Source organism: Varanus komodoensis, unplaced genomic scaffold (genome assembly GCF_004798865.1).
Source record: "Varanus komodoensis strain SLA01 unplaced genomic scaffold, ASM479886v1 scaffold77, whole genome shotgun sequence".
Classification (NCBI taxonomy): Eukaryota; Metazoa; Chordata; class Lepidosauria; order Squamata; family Varanidae; genus Varanus; species Varanus komodoensis.
This window is the reverse complement of record NW_025336442.1, coordinates 939,094-953,234: the sequence shown is the minus strand read 5'-3', so window position 1 is coordinate 953,234 and position 14,141 is coordinate 939,094. Positions and strand designations below refer to the sequence as shown.

At 52.8% G+C, this 14,141-nt stretch overlaps 3 protein-coding genes across 5 annotated transcripts; 1 reads left to right on the top strand and 2 right to left on the bottom strand.

Moving 5' to 3' along the window:
• Nucleotides 1-1,171: 1,171 nt before the first annotated feature.
• MRPS2 (mitochondrial ribosomal protein S2) lies at nt 1,172-4,653 on the bottom strand. Of its 3 annotated transcripts, none has more exons than XM_044453195.1 (4): nt 4,598-4,653; nt 3,829-3,942; nt 3,435-3,567; nt 1,172-2,809 (listed from the first exon to the last, which is right to left on the bottom strand). In XM_044453195.1, the coding sequence occupies exons 1-4, from the start codon at nt 4,623-4,625 to the stop codon at nt 2,272-2,274; spliced, it is 813 nt and encodes a 270-aa protein (XP_044309130.1). In that variant the 5' UTR covers nt 4,626-4,653; the 3' UTR covers nt 1,172-2,271. The 3 variants fall into 3 exon arrangements, with proteins under 3 accessions (XP_044309130.1, XP_044309132.1, XP_044309131.1); XM_044453197.1 differs by having other exon boundaries at nt 3,435-3,564; XM_044453196.1 differs by having other exon boundaries at nt 3,829-3,939; nt 4,598-4,636.
• A 112-nt stretch (nt 4,654-4,765) lies between these two features.
• Nucleotides 4,766-7,865, top strand: CUNH9orf116 (chromosome unknown C9orf116 homolog). Its single transcript, XM_044453131.1, has 3 exons — nt 4,766-5,636; nt 5,737-5,815; nt 7,222-7,865. Exons 1-3 carry the CDS (start codon nt 5,479-5,481, stop codon nt 7,408-7,410), a joined length of 426 nt encoding a protein of 141 aa, XP_044309066.1. The 5' UTR covers nt 4,766-5,478; the 3' UTR covers nt 7,411-7,865.
• Nucleotides 7,866-7,965: 100 nt separating this feature from the next.
• On the bottom strand, nt 7,966-13,759 carry PPP1R26 (protein phosphatase 1 regulatory subunit 26). The gene has a single exon (XM_044453152.1). It carries the CDS (start codon nt 13,678-13,680, stop codon nt 10,096-10,098), a length of 3,585 nt encoding a protein of 1,194 aa, XP_044309087.1. The 5' UTR covers nt 13,681-13,759; the 3' UTR covers nt 7,966-10,095.
• Nucleotides 13,760-14,141: the final 382 nt, after the last annotated feature.

The following is a 14,141-nucleotide window of genomic DNA, read 5'->3' as shown; positions in this document are numbered from 1 at the left end:
CGCGCTTCCGCTGGGCTGTCGTTCCTTGGTCTCTTTATGGTTCGGGAACCATAGAGAGAAGTCAGGGGAAATTGAAGAAAGATGTCCTTTCGCGTGTGTGTGGGGGGGTGCTTCCGGGTTTTCACAAGCGAGAAGTCGTTGATGGAAGTTTTGGTCAGAGCCGCCTTCCCACCTACTGGGCTGCAACGCCCCTCATCTCCATGCAGGACGGGAAGAGGAGGGAGGTGGTTGTTAAGATGCTTTGCTCTGCAGCTCCTTCCTATTTCTCGACATCGGCCGTGCCGGCCGGGGATGATGGGAGTTGCAGCCCAAGCCTTTTCTGCGGAGGGGCCTCCTGCAGATGCCTTGCTGCCCGAGGAAGCCCCGCAAGGGCGGAGCGATGCCACCCGGGCTCTGGGAAGGCTTCCCCGGGGAGCCGCTTGGGACCATTCTGGGCGCTTCCCAGCCCTGCCCCGGCTGCTCTGGGGATGGCCTGCGGGGGCCATGGCCTCGGCTCAGAGGCGTCTCCTTGCCCTCCTCCGGAGGGGCAGCAGCAGGGCAGTTCCGTGGGGCAGAAAGCGTGTCCACCTCCCACGAGCCGCACCCAGGCTCTCTTGTAGGCCGCTTTACCGGCAAGTTTCGTAGGAGTCTTTTGCCTCCTAGAGCAGGCAGGTGACCCCCTGCTCTGGAGCAATGCTGAAGGGGGCTTCCTGGGGCCCCCAAGAAGCCCCCAATCCAGTTTTAGCCTGGACGAGCCTGCAGCATGGCCTTGGCACACAAGCAGAATGCCTGGCACAGGACCACGAAATTCTCACCCCTTTTGCTCCCCACAATGTGCAGAGGCACTTTTGGGCCGGGGAGGGCGCCCCAAATATCTCCTCTGCCTTGATTGGAGCAGCCTTCCCCAACCTGGGGCCTTCCAAATGGAGGGTTGGAGTCTGACCCTCACAATTCTCTGGGAACTCTGGGGAGGGCATCAGGCTGGAGGCCGAAAGCCTCAGAGGTACATGAAGATGCTAGAACCTCATTGGCAGGCCTCCCGATTTATTTTCGGCTTTTACACCACAAATTCTTCAAAGTGCTTGCAATCAAAACAAAACCATATGCTGGCTGCAGAATGCTCAGAATTATAGGGCTGTTTTTGACTGTAGGACTGACTCCCATAATTGCTAGTTCAATAAATGCAGGCCTCTGTAAACCAATTGCTTTTTATTGGCCCTTCAGAAAGCAAAAACCAGGTAACAGAACTGGTTTTCATGTCCCCTACAAAGCTTGGGGACAGGTAACAGAACTGTCACAAATTTGCAGAAGTCAGTTGGCATAACCCTTTACTGTGTGTTGACTACAACACCTTGTGTCTCCCAGCCAGGTGTGGGCTATCTAGAGTGTATCACGAATGCGGGCAAAAGGCTGCTCCAGACAACACATTCTGTAATTCACTTTTTCAAGGTTTGTGCCAGCTCCGCACTGATCAAGAGAGGATGTGCCAGGAACGTACAGCTTTGACGCATGCATTCACCTTCTGGGTGTTTTAGCTACAACTCCAGCAATCCCTGACCCATCAGCTCTGCTGCCTGGGCTGACAGGTGTCCTGGCCCGGCGGCATCTCCTCCAGAATTCAACCATCACCACACAGGTCAAGACCAGCAGAGCAAAAGGGACATGCAGTCATAAAGAGGATGGAAACCTTGTACTCCAGCGTGAGGTCCAGTTTGCATGCACAAGTCCTGACACAATTTTTCTGGGCCTTCCTCGCTTGGGATAAATCTAGGGGCATTACAGGAACTGACAATTCTTTTTGTTCCCAATCTCTTCATTGGTATCAATGGAAACTCCATTGCTCTGTGGGGGTGTTGCAACCTTTGGGGAGGGGAGATGTAGACACTTCCTTCACCAGTTGCATTTCCCCTTGAAAACTGCCCCCTACATGGCAATTAGAATGAGAAAAAATGAGACTTCCATTGGTGCACCCATGAGGGGCCTGAGGACCTGGCCTGTGCCCTTGTCATACCCCTGGCTAAGCTCTAGCCTTTCCAGAGGCATCAGAACGTAGAGTCAAGGTTTTCATGGAATACAGCAGCTTTGCCCTTGGCTGGTGCCCTCCAAGTGACTCGGTTACTGAGAGAATGCTGGGATTGTAGTCCAACAAGTGCAGGGGGCACTGGTTTGGGGAAGGGCTCATCTCACGTACTGATCAGCAAATTTGACTTGCATGACGCGCAACACGGACCCATGTGAGCTTGTGCTGCGGAGCCTCTGAAGGACACGGGGCGGGATTTCAAGCGGGGCCGTTTAACCCGCTGTGCCGCCCAGTCCATGCAGCACCTCCATTTGCCTCCTCTTGTCTTTGGCTCGCAAGATGGTCATCCTGAAGAGCCGGAGGTACAGCGCCATGGCTGGCGGGCTGTCGTCGTTCCCCGGGATCGGGTAGGTGACGAGGGACGGGTTGCAGTTGGTGTCCACCACGCCCACGGTCGGGATGTTCATCTTGGCTGCGTCCCGGATGGCTGTGTGGGACTCGAAGATCGTGTTGAGGGTGTGAGTGAAGATAATGAGGTCCGGCAGTCGGACCCCCAACCCATACTGGATGAAGGCATTGGTCAGCAAGCCCCCCTGCCAGTAGCGCGTGTGGGCATACTCGCCACACTCCCTGGCGGTGGTTTCCACCTGATAGGAGAACTGGCGGTTGCGGCTGATGAAGAGGATGATGCCTTTGCGGTAGGCGATGTGAGCGATGAAGTTGAGCGCTGCTTGGAGGTGGGTCACGGTCTGGTTGAGGTCAATGATGTCTTGGTCAAGGCGGCAGCCGAAGATGTACGGCTCCATAAACCTGTGGAGACACCAAGATCAGGCTCCTCCCACTTGCGTAATATCTCCATATTTCCTCCAGATGAACCTGCTCCTCATCTTGGGATGCCTTTGCATGTGTCCCGCAACCAAGAGAGTTAAGGGTGCGATCCTGCGCATGTTGAGACAGAAACACTCCCGCAGCTCCCAGTGTTCCCAGCCAGTCACACCCCTGGGACTCTGTCTAACAGGCATGGCTGTATCCTGCGTTGCTGGGAACACGCTGGAGGCATCTCCTGCGGAAGCACCCAGCCTGTGAAAGTTAGCTCAGCCCTGGGCGATCCTGTGGCTTTTTAGTAACTGAAATGCATTTGCTTGCAGTCAAGGGTTTAATATTTGCACCAGCCCTTGCTTCTGCTGCCGGTGATGTTTTCCTTTTTTTGTGTAAGTTTTATTCTTAATATACCTAACAAAAAGAAACTAAGAAGCATCAGTCATCAAAAACATCAGACCTACTGGGTCAGCCCCCACATTTTTTCTTTTTATGTTAAACTATAAACATATTTAAGTCTATGCATAGTCCCGTTTCTCTAGCCAACAAGCTGCAGGTGATGTTTTCAAGTTTCGCTTGTTACCCCAAATGTTGGGATCCTTGCAGAGCAACTGACCTGTGCCGACAGCCTTTCTTGTGCCCGAGATGGACTCGGGCATCAAAGAGATCCCGCAGAGAGAAGAGTTCTCGCACGTTGAAGAAATCCACATGTTTCAGGGGCTCTTCAAGTATCCTTTTGCTGATGCCTGCTGGAGGTGATCAGTTGGGAATTGACTGCCTGGGAGCAGCTGAAAGCCTTGAGAATTTGCCCTGAAACTGGACCCGATTCAGCACTGCAGCTGTCTTTGTGGGCACTCCTCCCAGAAAATCAGAGCCCCCCATTTAAATCCCCAGTGATGGGCTCCTACAAACTTGCATTTGTTCAAGCTGCATTCAAGGCACGAGCCAGGAGAAGCTTGGGAACCCGTGCCGGACGCAGGCCTGCCCCTCCCCACCTCTGTGATGCTCACCATGGGAGTCCTCCTGGGGTGTAGCAGCTGGGATGGAAAGTGTTCTATGAAGCCACAGGATGCTGGTAGACGGCCTCGCCAGAGCTGCAAAGCTGTGGCCCCCGACAGTGGCTGCTGCGAGAAGCAAGTGTGAGGTGGAAGAAAAGGAAAGGAAAACATGAGCTTTTGAAGGTCAGGTATTTTGGAAAAGGCCTTGCTTCTGGAGCGGGATTTGGGAGACCTGGGTTTAGGCTCCCCTCAGCCTGGGTGACTCTGGGTCTGGTCACTGACTCTCATCTATCTCACAGGGCTGTTGGGAGGAGGAGAGTGCGCTCCACCGGCCCTCCTGGCTGGGGATGCTGGGAATTGTAGCCTTACGCATCTGGAAAGCCCCCACAATGAGGGGAGGGGGACACAACTTTCCCTCCTTTTGCAATGCCAGATTGCTTGGGCTTAAGCAGGCTCTTTGGAGGCACCAAGGAGACCCCGATCCTATGCAACGCTATTAGAGGGCAGGGGACAGAGATGGCGACCACACCTCTGCAGCACCCTACCGCATCTGGCCCCCCGCTTTTAAGAGCCCTCCCAGCACGCCTTCCTTTCAATGGGAGCACGCGCAGCACGCCTTTTTCGCGTGAGAAGCGCCTTCCTTTCTTAAAACGTGTGCAGAGCGCCCAGGACAAGGCCCGATCCGGCGCTTGTGCGCGCCGCGATGCGAAAAGGAAAGTATCCGCGGGCGGGCAGGGACGATCCCTCGGATGCAGGCGCCCTGCCCCGGCCCGCTGCTCACCTGCCCGTAGGACCCGGGGCGCCGCCATGCCGTCCTCTGCTCATCCGGGGCGGAGCGGGCAGGACGGCACCCGGAGGCGCGGGCGAGCCCCCCCTGCTGTCGCCCGAGCGCCGGTGCAGCGGATAGACTCGCGAGGAGGCTGGAAGGCGGCAAGCAGCCTTGTCCAAGCCGGGGGCCTGCAACTCCCGTTGTGACTCCCTGCAACGTCGCCCAGCTAGACGTGTAGGATTACAGCTCCCATGCCGCGCTTCCGCGGTCCCGGCGGCACGAGCTAAGTGCCGGGGCGGGCAGCTCGACAGGCGCACGGGCCGTTTGAATCGATCGACCCCACGGGAGGATTTGGGGGCAGGACACACCCCGCGCCTTGATGGTTGGAGGGGTCGCTCGCATACCGCTTCGTGGCCGCGATCCTTAAGCGTGCGCCTTGGCAGGCAGGCAGGCCATCGAACCAGATCAAAGCGCGCAGGAAGAATAAGTACGAGAGCGGGCAGAGCCCTCCGCCCCAAAGAGCCTGCAGTCCGTGCCTGGATGACGGCGGGGAGCCGGCGCGACCAGATCCGAGCAGCGCGGCGCTTCCCCGCCTGGCGCCCTCCAAGAGGTTCCAGGCTGGCCGTGCTGTCTCGGGCTGTTGGGAAATGGAGTCCGAAGCATCTGGAGGGTGCCGGGGTGGCGATGGCAGGCCAAAGCCCGTACACCGGGGAGCGGCAGCCGGCAGCCTCCTAGGCGCTCTTGGACTACCAGTCCCATCATCCCCAGACGGCCGACCGGAGCTGCGGCCTCTTTAAGGGCTGCCGCGTCTGGCCGTCGCTTGGCAACCCCTGGCTCCGTTTCCGCCGTCGGGGTCGGGCCGAGCGGCCTTCCCCGCGGCGCGCTGCCCCGCGATGTCCCAGGAACAGCCGCCCCCGGAGGCGGGAACCCCCCCGAAGGAGGCGGCGGCGGCGGCGGCGGCGAGCGCCATCCAGCGGACCAGCGACTGCTACCGGACGGACCCCAACCTGCCCACGCGGTTCAACCACCCAGGGTGGTTTCGGGGCTACAGGTGAGGCTCCAGCCCCAGGCGCCTTCTGGTGTCTCAAGTGGGGGGGGGGCACCTACCGTGGAGGAATCCTGCTTAACTGAACCTTAATTCTGCCCTGCAGAATGAAAGAGCGCAATCCCTTGTTCAGGACCACGAACATGGACTATGGCGGGAAACCACCAACGGTGCATGAAATGCCGGTCAGTAGCAAGAGGGGGAACTGGATGGATCTGGGGTTGCTCCATGGGAAGTCGCATCGGCTGCAGCCTGGGCTTATTCTTCTAGCTCAGGGGTCCTCAAGCTTTTTAAACAGGGGGCCAGTTCACTGTCCCTTAGACTGTTGGGGGGCAGAGTATAGGGGCTGTTGGGGGGAGGCAAAAAATATGAACCTATGCCTATGCACACTGCACATTAAAATTAATTAAAATAAAAATAATTAACATTTAAAAAAATTGAAAATGTTTGCTCCGCTCCCTCGGGCTGCAGCAGAAGCCCAAGATGAGGTGGGGAAGAGCATGTCCATATTCGAGGGACAGAGCTACAACACAACCAAGGCACTAAATGTAGTATCTTGCATCATGCAGCTGATGACTGCAACTGGCATTTAGGAAGACTGAAGCAAAAATACTAAGGATGAATGCTGTTAATGCCACGCTTAGTATTTGAAGCAAGTCAGCCCAGAACAATTCCCACAATACACAATGGCTGCAGAGCTAATGACTACCATATTTAAGTGCAACCTTGCCGAAACGTACTGTCCAGATGAGTTGGACTACAGCTTCCGTTGGCCATGCTGGTTGGGCATGATGGAAACTATAGTCCTTGCTGCCGCCCCGGTTCCGAGGGAGCAGGAGCAGGAGGCTGTAGAGGCGAGCGCGGGGTGGCTCCCCCGGCCGGGAGAGGGCAGCGGGGAGGGCGGTAAGGGCTGCTTTCTGAGGCGAGGGATGGGGCCGCAGCAGGCCGAGTGGGCTCCTCCCGCCACGGGGGGGAAGAAGCATGGCGGCCACTCGACGGCAGCGACTTGCCCACAGAAGGCCACGGCCTTCTCTGGCCAAGCTGCTTTGAGCAGCTGCCCCCAGGCTCAGCGAGGCGGCCACGGCTTGGTCCAGAGCCTGGGGACGTGGCTCACACACTTAAAAATGGACTTAAAAAGTTATATTTTTCTTACCCTTTTTTAGTGTCTTCGTGTCTCTCTTCTGCCCTCTTCTGTTTCCCACTCCATATTTCCGCTCTATATATGCGTGCAAGGGGTGGGGTGGGGGGGATGATGCAGCACATGCACAGTTGAGCTATTACAATTTGGAGCGTGCTCTGCTCAGTTTCAGAGAACACCTGCACCAGCTCAGAGCTTTTGGACTCGCTCAGAGAGCGAGTCCAAAAGCTGAGGCAGGCCGTATCCAGCCCATGGGCCGTAGATTGAGGACCCATGCTCTAGTTGGACGTGAGGCTAGAGATCTCTGGCTCAGATGTAATTCTGGCTGAATGCACGCCAGGGCCTTTGGGAGTTGGTGTACCCTGGGGGAGTATTGCTTGGCCAGGTCATTGGGCCCAAGTCTATTTTCCAGGTTCCCGAGGTCCAGCCCTCTAACATTGTTTCTTTAAACAGACCCAATTCCACACCAGCCCACACGCCTTCTCAGACACCCTTGTGAAGTTTGGCATGTACAGGAACCATGGGATCAATACCTTCCTGGAGAAAAGTAGCGTGACTGGTCCAGACAACTTCATCACTTCCTTTGACACCTACAACTTCCACCCCAGTTACAGGAGTGGCGGCCCGTCTTTTTGTGAGTAGCACAACCCTGCAGGATTGCCTGTGGAGATTTCTGCTGTCTTGAGCTCCTGGGAGACATCAAGAAATGATACTCACCAAATCCCTGCCTTTAAAACTCCAGCAGAAAGATTCTGTCGCACTCTTCACTCTACGGGCCTCTTGGCTGCAATGTGCACAGCTTGCACCACCTTGCTTCCGAGTTACACTGAAGTGCCCATGCAGATCTCCACAAGGTTGCTCTGGAGTGTGCGGTTTGCAGATTGCACAGGGGCAACCAGCTGTATTTGCAATAATGACTGTTTGACAAAGGGTACCATGTAATGAGGGTTCCAGTACACCTTCCGCTCAAGGACGTACGTTTCCTGGGAAATCAGGGAACCAGGAAAGACTCAATACCTTGGATGAGACCCTCAGTCTCTTGTCGTTTGCCCTGCTTTGCTTCCGTGCCATTAAAGGTGCTGAATTCAATGATTATACAACTTGGTTTGCTGTTTGCTTTGTCTACACTGGTGTTTCTTTCTCATGGGACATGAGAAACATAGGAGACCCAGCATAAGATCAGTTCTGGTTCCATGGTTCATGAACAGAATCTAGTTTATTAAATCTTATAAATGTATGAATGTACACCATTTCTTATATACAAAACAAAGTATTCTTAATTTAAAAAGTGCTTCTTCAACCAGATAGTGTTGAAATCACAAGCTACAATTTACTGCAATTCAACAGAAAAACAAATGAATACACAGGATCCAATGCATACCAAACTCTCTGAGGGCACTGCTCGCTTTTGAATGTTCAGGCTGACTTGATAAAAGAATTTAAAGGTAAGGAATGTTTAGCAGCATTAGGCAGAGAAGGGACAGATTGAATAGGAGAGTCAGAAGAATTTAATCCTGGAAATCAGAATTTAAAAACAAAATACCACTTGAAAAATTATAAGGTGAGCTCCAGTTTTGAATGAAGGCTGCTTTCTATTTGCATATGTTACATTCTAGGGAACTATCAGGAAAATAACATTACGGTGACCTGCTTCATACGTAACAGTAACCCATGGTTTATTTAACTCCCAGGCTATTGCATTCTAGATTGTCACAATGTGCAAAACTAGACACATTAAGATATCATGATCTATGCACTCAGAGAAAAGAAGCCATAGTTGTTATTGGGTTGCGAATCCTCAGTCGTTTGGTTTGTTTCACCAGGATAAAGAAATGGGAGGCAGGACTGATAAAAAGAACATACCAGCTGCCCTGCATTTCAGTATGAGAGCTGTACATAGGTAGGAAGAACAAACAGCCCAGGGATGGCGAAAACAAAAAATGTCTTCTTTGATTGTCTACCAGGCAAACCCAGGGTAGGGTAACAAACCATGGGTTAACCCAAATGTAGGTGACTGTTATAGGCAAACCAGGTCAGTAAGGAAACAGATGCATGTCCTACACTCAGCAGGATACCAAATCATGCTTTGAAGTGCAAGGGGAATATGGCTCCCAGAACCAATTTATCCCTCTCCTCCGTTGGCTCTGCATGTTAATATCCCTGTCAGTCTGAAGAAGAAGAAAACTCCAGAAACACCAAGTTTTCAAATAGTAAATGCAAGAGGCAAGTGAACCACGGTAACAGATCCTGATGCAGCAAATCCTTGTAAACGGAAGAGCTTTGGTGGGCAGCTCACTCATCTTAATGCCACACGAGCTCCATGGCCCCAGTTCATTTGTGAGTGTACTAAAATGACTGGGGAAGCCCAGAGATGCACAGGGCACTGCCTGTGGCTCCTTGGAGGGAAGGCAGTGAGAGAAGTAACTGAAAGTGAGAAAGAAAGATAAGAGGAAAAGGAGATGGTCCTGCATTGGCTTCACTGTTGGTAAATTGGCCCATTTCACGCAATTCCATCTACTTTGCGGATCTCTTTATGAGCACTTGAGGCATTTTGCATGGGAAAACCCACAGCTTTATAGACACATACAGAAACACATGCATATGCATATACATATGATTGTGGGTTACTCTGAATGAGGCAGTGTCTAAACAAACCCAGGACGCGCAGTCCTGGGAGTGCCAGCATGGTGCTTCTAGTCTGGTATGCCTCTCCCAACAAGCCAAATAAAGGGAGGTCAAATCGTCTTCTGCCCAGGTACACCCTCGCTTAAAGCACAAAAGACCACTCAGTCATCTATTACAATAAACATGATTAACTACAGTTCTCTGCAGTTACGCATGCTCTATAAACGGTTATTTCCCTAAGCACTTCCTAAATAATTTAAAATATTCTTACCAAGAGAGAAAAACAACAACCTAAATACATGTTACTGGAGACGCTCCTACACATGAGTCTTTGCATCAGGATTTTCCACATTTCCCTTTTTAGTTTCAGGAGCTCTGGGGATACTGACAGTGTGGGATGCTTTGTAAGCATTACTTCTTCCTGAAACAGAGATGAACCTTCCATACCAGAAAAAAGCATTCACATTTGTAAGCACAAGATTTCCATGGGGGTGGCTGCACCTGGAGTAGCTGAGCAGATCAGGCTGCCTGATCCATGAGCACAAGACGAGAGGGAAAAGAATACACACAGATACACCCATCTTCATATAAACTCTTACCTCTTCCAACATGGAGATTAATCACTATCTCAGGAGAATGAGCTCAGGATGTGGCTGTTTTGGAGCTGCCTTTAAAAATGGCAACTCCAATATGCAAAAAGTATTACGAACTGGAGGATGTGCTTCTTGCCAGACAATACACGCACTCCACCACGGCCGAGTCCGTACACGCCGCAGCACCGGCCTCTACCACTTTCGTGGACCGTTCCCTGGCTATCCTGCCCGGGCTGCACTTCTCGTTCAGCAGCAAGCGACTGGTGCTGCGGGGGACTGCACCGCTGCCGTGCTCTGGGAGCTCCCCTCCCTCTTCTCTAATGGGGACCTGCACATGCGAGGGCCCTGGGCTAGTTCTGATCCCACTGGCATCATCTGCTTTGTGCTCTTGCAAAGAAGGACCAGAGCTGGATCCCACATGGTGACAAGGCTCGCGGTCTCCCAAAGGTTTAACCTGGGCTAGATCTGCTTCTGCACCATGTGAAGTGGCAGCTGCCACCTTCTCATTTCTTTCTGGCATACGAGGCTGCAACCCTTCTGCCTCTCTTACCCCCGTCTTAGAACTGAGGCTTGCTGTCTGCACGGACACTGCACACCTCTCACCAAGGGTTTCTGCCACAGGCACAGCTCCCTGCTTCCTGAACAGTGATAACTCTATGCTCTGTTTTTTCCCTAAAAGAATAGATTTCTTCTTATTTGGAGTACTTTTGACACCTATCAGCTTGCTGGAAATTTTGAGTCCATAGGAGCTCCTCCTTTTGAAAGGAGACACAGATTTCAAGTAATTGTGCAAGTTATGGCTCCCTGCCTCATCCTTCTCAGATGGAAGGCTTCTCTGATCACAGATCACCTTCCTTTTTACCACAGTCCTTTTTGCAGAGAAACCAGGGCCTTTAGTCTGTACAAGGCCTTGATTTGCTGGAGGCCTCCTCATCGCTTGGATGGACATACCTTCTGCGTGCAACAGCAAAGCAGTTCCCCCAGTCTCTCCTGCTCCCAGAGAGCTGCTCAGCTTAGCAGCTGGTGGAGCCACCTCTTTCCCCGTTTTGTTTGGTTCCAGTAAGACACCACCCCTGCCCAGCGTGCACTTGGCTTGATCCAGAGCCACTTGGGGTTTACTGGTCTTGGGGACGTCATCAGCTGCCGGTGGCTCCATCGTGGCACTGGAGTCTTTTGCCTTTTCTGCCAAAAATCTCCGGATTTCCTGTTCAATGCTGTCATCACTGTCTATGGAGCTGCTGTCATTGGTCAGGGATGCTGGGGTCCAAAGACACTGGTGACCATTCTCTGTCTCCTGGATTTCTGGCCCAGAACTGGGCTTAGCCTGGCATTCCTTCTTCGATTCCACTGTGAACTGTATGGTCTTTGCTCTTTTTGGCTTCCTCCGGACAACACTGGGAGATGCTTTCTTTGCATCCTCCTCCAAGGTGGTTCTTTTGGAACTCATGAGGCAACTTTTTAGTGAGGCAGAAGTTTTGGATTCATACTCTCTCTCTTCATCCTCAAAAATGTGCATTTCAGTGTTTCCAAATCTGACTTTCTTCTTATATGGAATTCTTTGGTCTTTGGATTTTTTCTTTAGCTTCCGTTTGGACCGCAGGAGGTCTTTGATAGCTGTATCCAGGTCCTCATCGCTGTCCAAGGAGCTGCTCTTGTCACCTGCTCCGCACTTCTGCTCAGTATGGGTTGTATTTTGCGGGTGATTTCTGGAACAAAAACGCTCTGGTGGCAAAGAACTGACAGTGCCTAATGTGTTTTGCTGGCATGCAGCCAGCACTGCAGCGTCACCCTTTCTCAGCCCATTCACACCACCCTCCTCTAGGGATGCAGAGGCTGTTGAACAAATATTATCTGCACAACTGTAGCACATCTCTGGCAATGCCAGTGGTGTGTTTTGGCTCTGGCTGGGTATTTTGCTTCCCCGCTTAAGTTTCCTTTTGTGAGCCAGTGACATTTTTAATGGCTTCTGGAATGTATGCCTATGGTTTCGGATGGGCTCATCTGGTTGTTCAGAGGAAGAAGGAAACTGGACAGAGAATGACGCCCCTTTGAGGTTTGTTATCAAGTGTTCTGTCTGCGCCTTGACAGCCAAAAAGGCTTGGATTTCTTGTTCGATGCTGTCATCACTGTCTACAGCATTGCTGTCATTCTCATATTGGGAAGGCGGTACATCCTGGGAGCAGAAAAAAGGGTTTGTAGCATATGTTCTGTTGTCACTTCCAGCAGGGGGAGGTAGGATAGTCTTGGAGATGTCGAGAATGGCTTCTGCACACATCAGCTCGGCAGCCGTGTCTGCTCGGCAGGAGGCCTGGAACATGTCTGCACATTTGGCTGGACTGTTTCTTGGAGAGGTGTAACTTCTGCTTCTCTCCAGGTTGTGAAAAATGCCACCAATCTGATTTAATTTTGCTGGCTTTGGGCCTACACATTTTCTGTTGCTGCTCAGAACTTTTCTAGGGATTTCCGGCAAGGCACTTTTAACTGAAAGGATTGCAGGACCTGAGGATAAATTTTCAATCCCACCTGCCCTAAACTCTTCCTTCCGAAAAGTAAGACAGTCTGTTTTGCAGTCAGTTGCTCTCCTGATTTTCTCCAGCTGGTAAAGCTGGATAGCTTCCTCAATGCCATCATCACTGCTTGAATCAGCTAAATCAACGCTTTCATGTCTTTGCTCTCCTCTGGCTTTCCAAAGATATTGCCCTTTCTCACCTCCTTTGTTTGGCTCCAGCGCAGTGGAATAACCAGCTAAAGGTATCTTAAAGTCAGCTTGGTTTGCCATTTTGCAAGCTGGAGGCTCTTCACTGGCTTTTGACTTCAGACCTTTAGGAGCACCAGTGCCTCCTAATTCAGGATGTCGTCTCAAGAAGAGTGCCTTGCCCCCATGCTTTAAAGAACGTCGGATCCTGTTGTTAGTTCCATCTTTCCGACTCCTCACTGCCAACTTCTCTTGACCCCCTTTCGGATCAAGCTGCCTGCTCCCTCCACTTATATTCTTCTTCTTTGTGTGCTGTTTCTTCTCATTTAAAAATTGTTCTATCTCTGTTTTTATGCTCTGTTCAAAAGAATCGTCGCTGCTCACACTGCAAGGGGAGGAAGCCCATCCGGTGGCATCCTCTCCGAAGTACTGGGCTGCACCTGCATTAACGTCCACAGGACACCGATGGCAAAGGGCATCTGATGATGGGTGCTCCTGCTGGGACTGCCTGTCTCTGCCTGAGCTCTTGGTGTGGCTTGGTAATTGCTCGATACTTTGGCCTTTGTTTTTCAGGTATTCTTGAATGGCTTCTTCTATGTCTCTGTCGACAGAATCGTCACTGTCAGAATTTAACAAGAGGGGCCCAAACTCTGAGTTCTCCTCCACTTCCATGCCATCAGAGTCAGCCGGGCAGGTAAGCTGGGTGTACTTGATGCACTTTTGCCGCGTCCCGCCACCGCCCCCAACCTTGTGGCCTCTGCCCTTCGCTCCCTTCTGCTTTCTCTGCACAAGGCAGCCATATTCACTGTGGGTGCCCAAAGATGCCTCCTCGCTTTGCAGATTGTTGATGATCATCTGCACTTTGGCAGTCACAGTATTTCTGGAGATGTCGTCTTCAGACTCTGAGAAACAGACAGGGTACCTACAGTTCCTTGCTGGGGCAAAGGCTTCCCATTTTCTCTGAAGAGCCACCAAGGGGGAAGAGTTCATGAGAAACATCCTGGCGGGCAACGAGGCCGCCTGCACATGCGCCGCTTTTCAGGCGAACTGTTCTTCCATCCTAACGGAAAAAGAAACAAGAGCTACAGATCGCGCCCGCAAGATCCAGGGGAGCTGCACGAGGAGCTGTCCCGAAATCCTTTCGCAGCGAGGCAGGATCGCCGCGCACGGCCCTCGGGCGACCCGCTGCCGCGCTCGCTGCCTCTCGGCCCGGCCTCCCTCGCAGGGCGGTTGTGGAGAGGGATGCGGGCCGCCCTCGCACGGGAAGGAGGGCGGAATGTCCTGCGGTGCACCAGCAGCGAGGGCCGGAACGCCGTTCGAAGGCGGCCTGTCCTCCCGGAGCCCCGAGGGAGCGCGCGCGGGCGGGCGGGAGACGGCGGCGCAGGCCCCGGCCCCGCGTCTCCGTGCTCGCTCCAGGCCCGGCGGGCGGGCAGGAAGGCCCCCGCCCCGCCCCGCGCCCC

Excerpts from the sequence above, each read along its gene's own strand:
- MRPS2 (XM_044453195.1), bottom strand. The coding sequence starts at position 4,625 with ATGGCGGCGCCCCGGGTCCTACGGGCAG. Across the intron at positions 3,943-4,597 it reads GCCCCGGGTCCTACGGGCAG|CAGCCACTGTCGGGGGCCAC; the intron begins GTGAGCAGCGGG and ends TGCTTCTCGCAG. Across the intron at positions 2,810-3,434 it reads AAGAAAGGCTGTCGGCACAG|GTTTATGGAGCCGTACATCT; the intron begins GTCAGTTGCTCT and ends GTGTCTCCACAG.
- CUNH9orf116 (XM_044453131.1), top strand. The coding sequence starts at position 5,479 with ATGTCCCAGGAACAGCCGCCCCCGGAGGCGGGAACCCCCCCGAAGGAG. Across the intron at positions 5,637-5,736 it reads GGGTGGTTTCGGGGCTACAG|AATGAAAGAGCGCAATCCCT; the intron begins GTGAGGCTCCAG and ends TCTGCCCTGCAG. Across the intron at positions 5,816-7,221 it reads CAACGGTGCATGAAATGCCG|ACCCAATTCCACACCAGCCC; the intron begins GTCAGTAGCAAG and ends TTCTTTAAACAG.
- PPP1R26 (XM_044453152.1), bottom strand. The coding sequence starts at position 13,680 with ATGTTTCTCATGAACTCTTCCCCCTTGGTGGCTCTTCAGAGAAAATGG.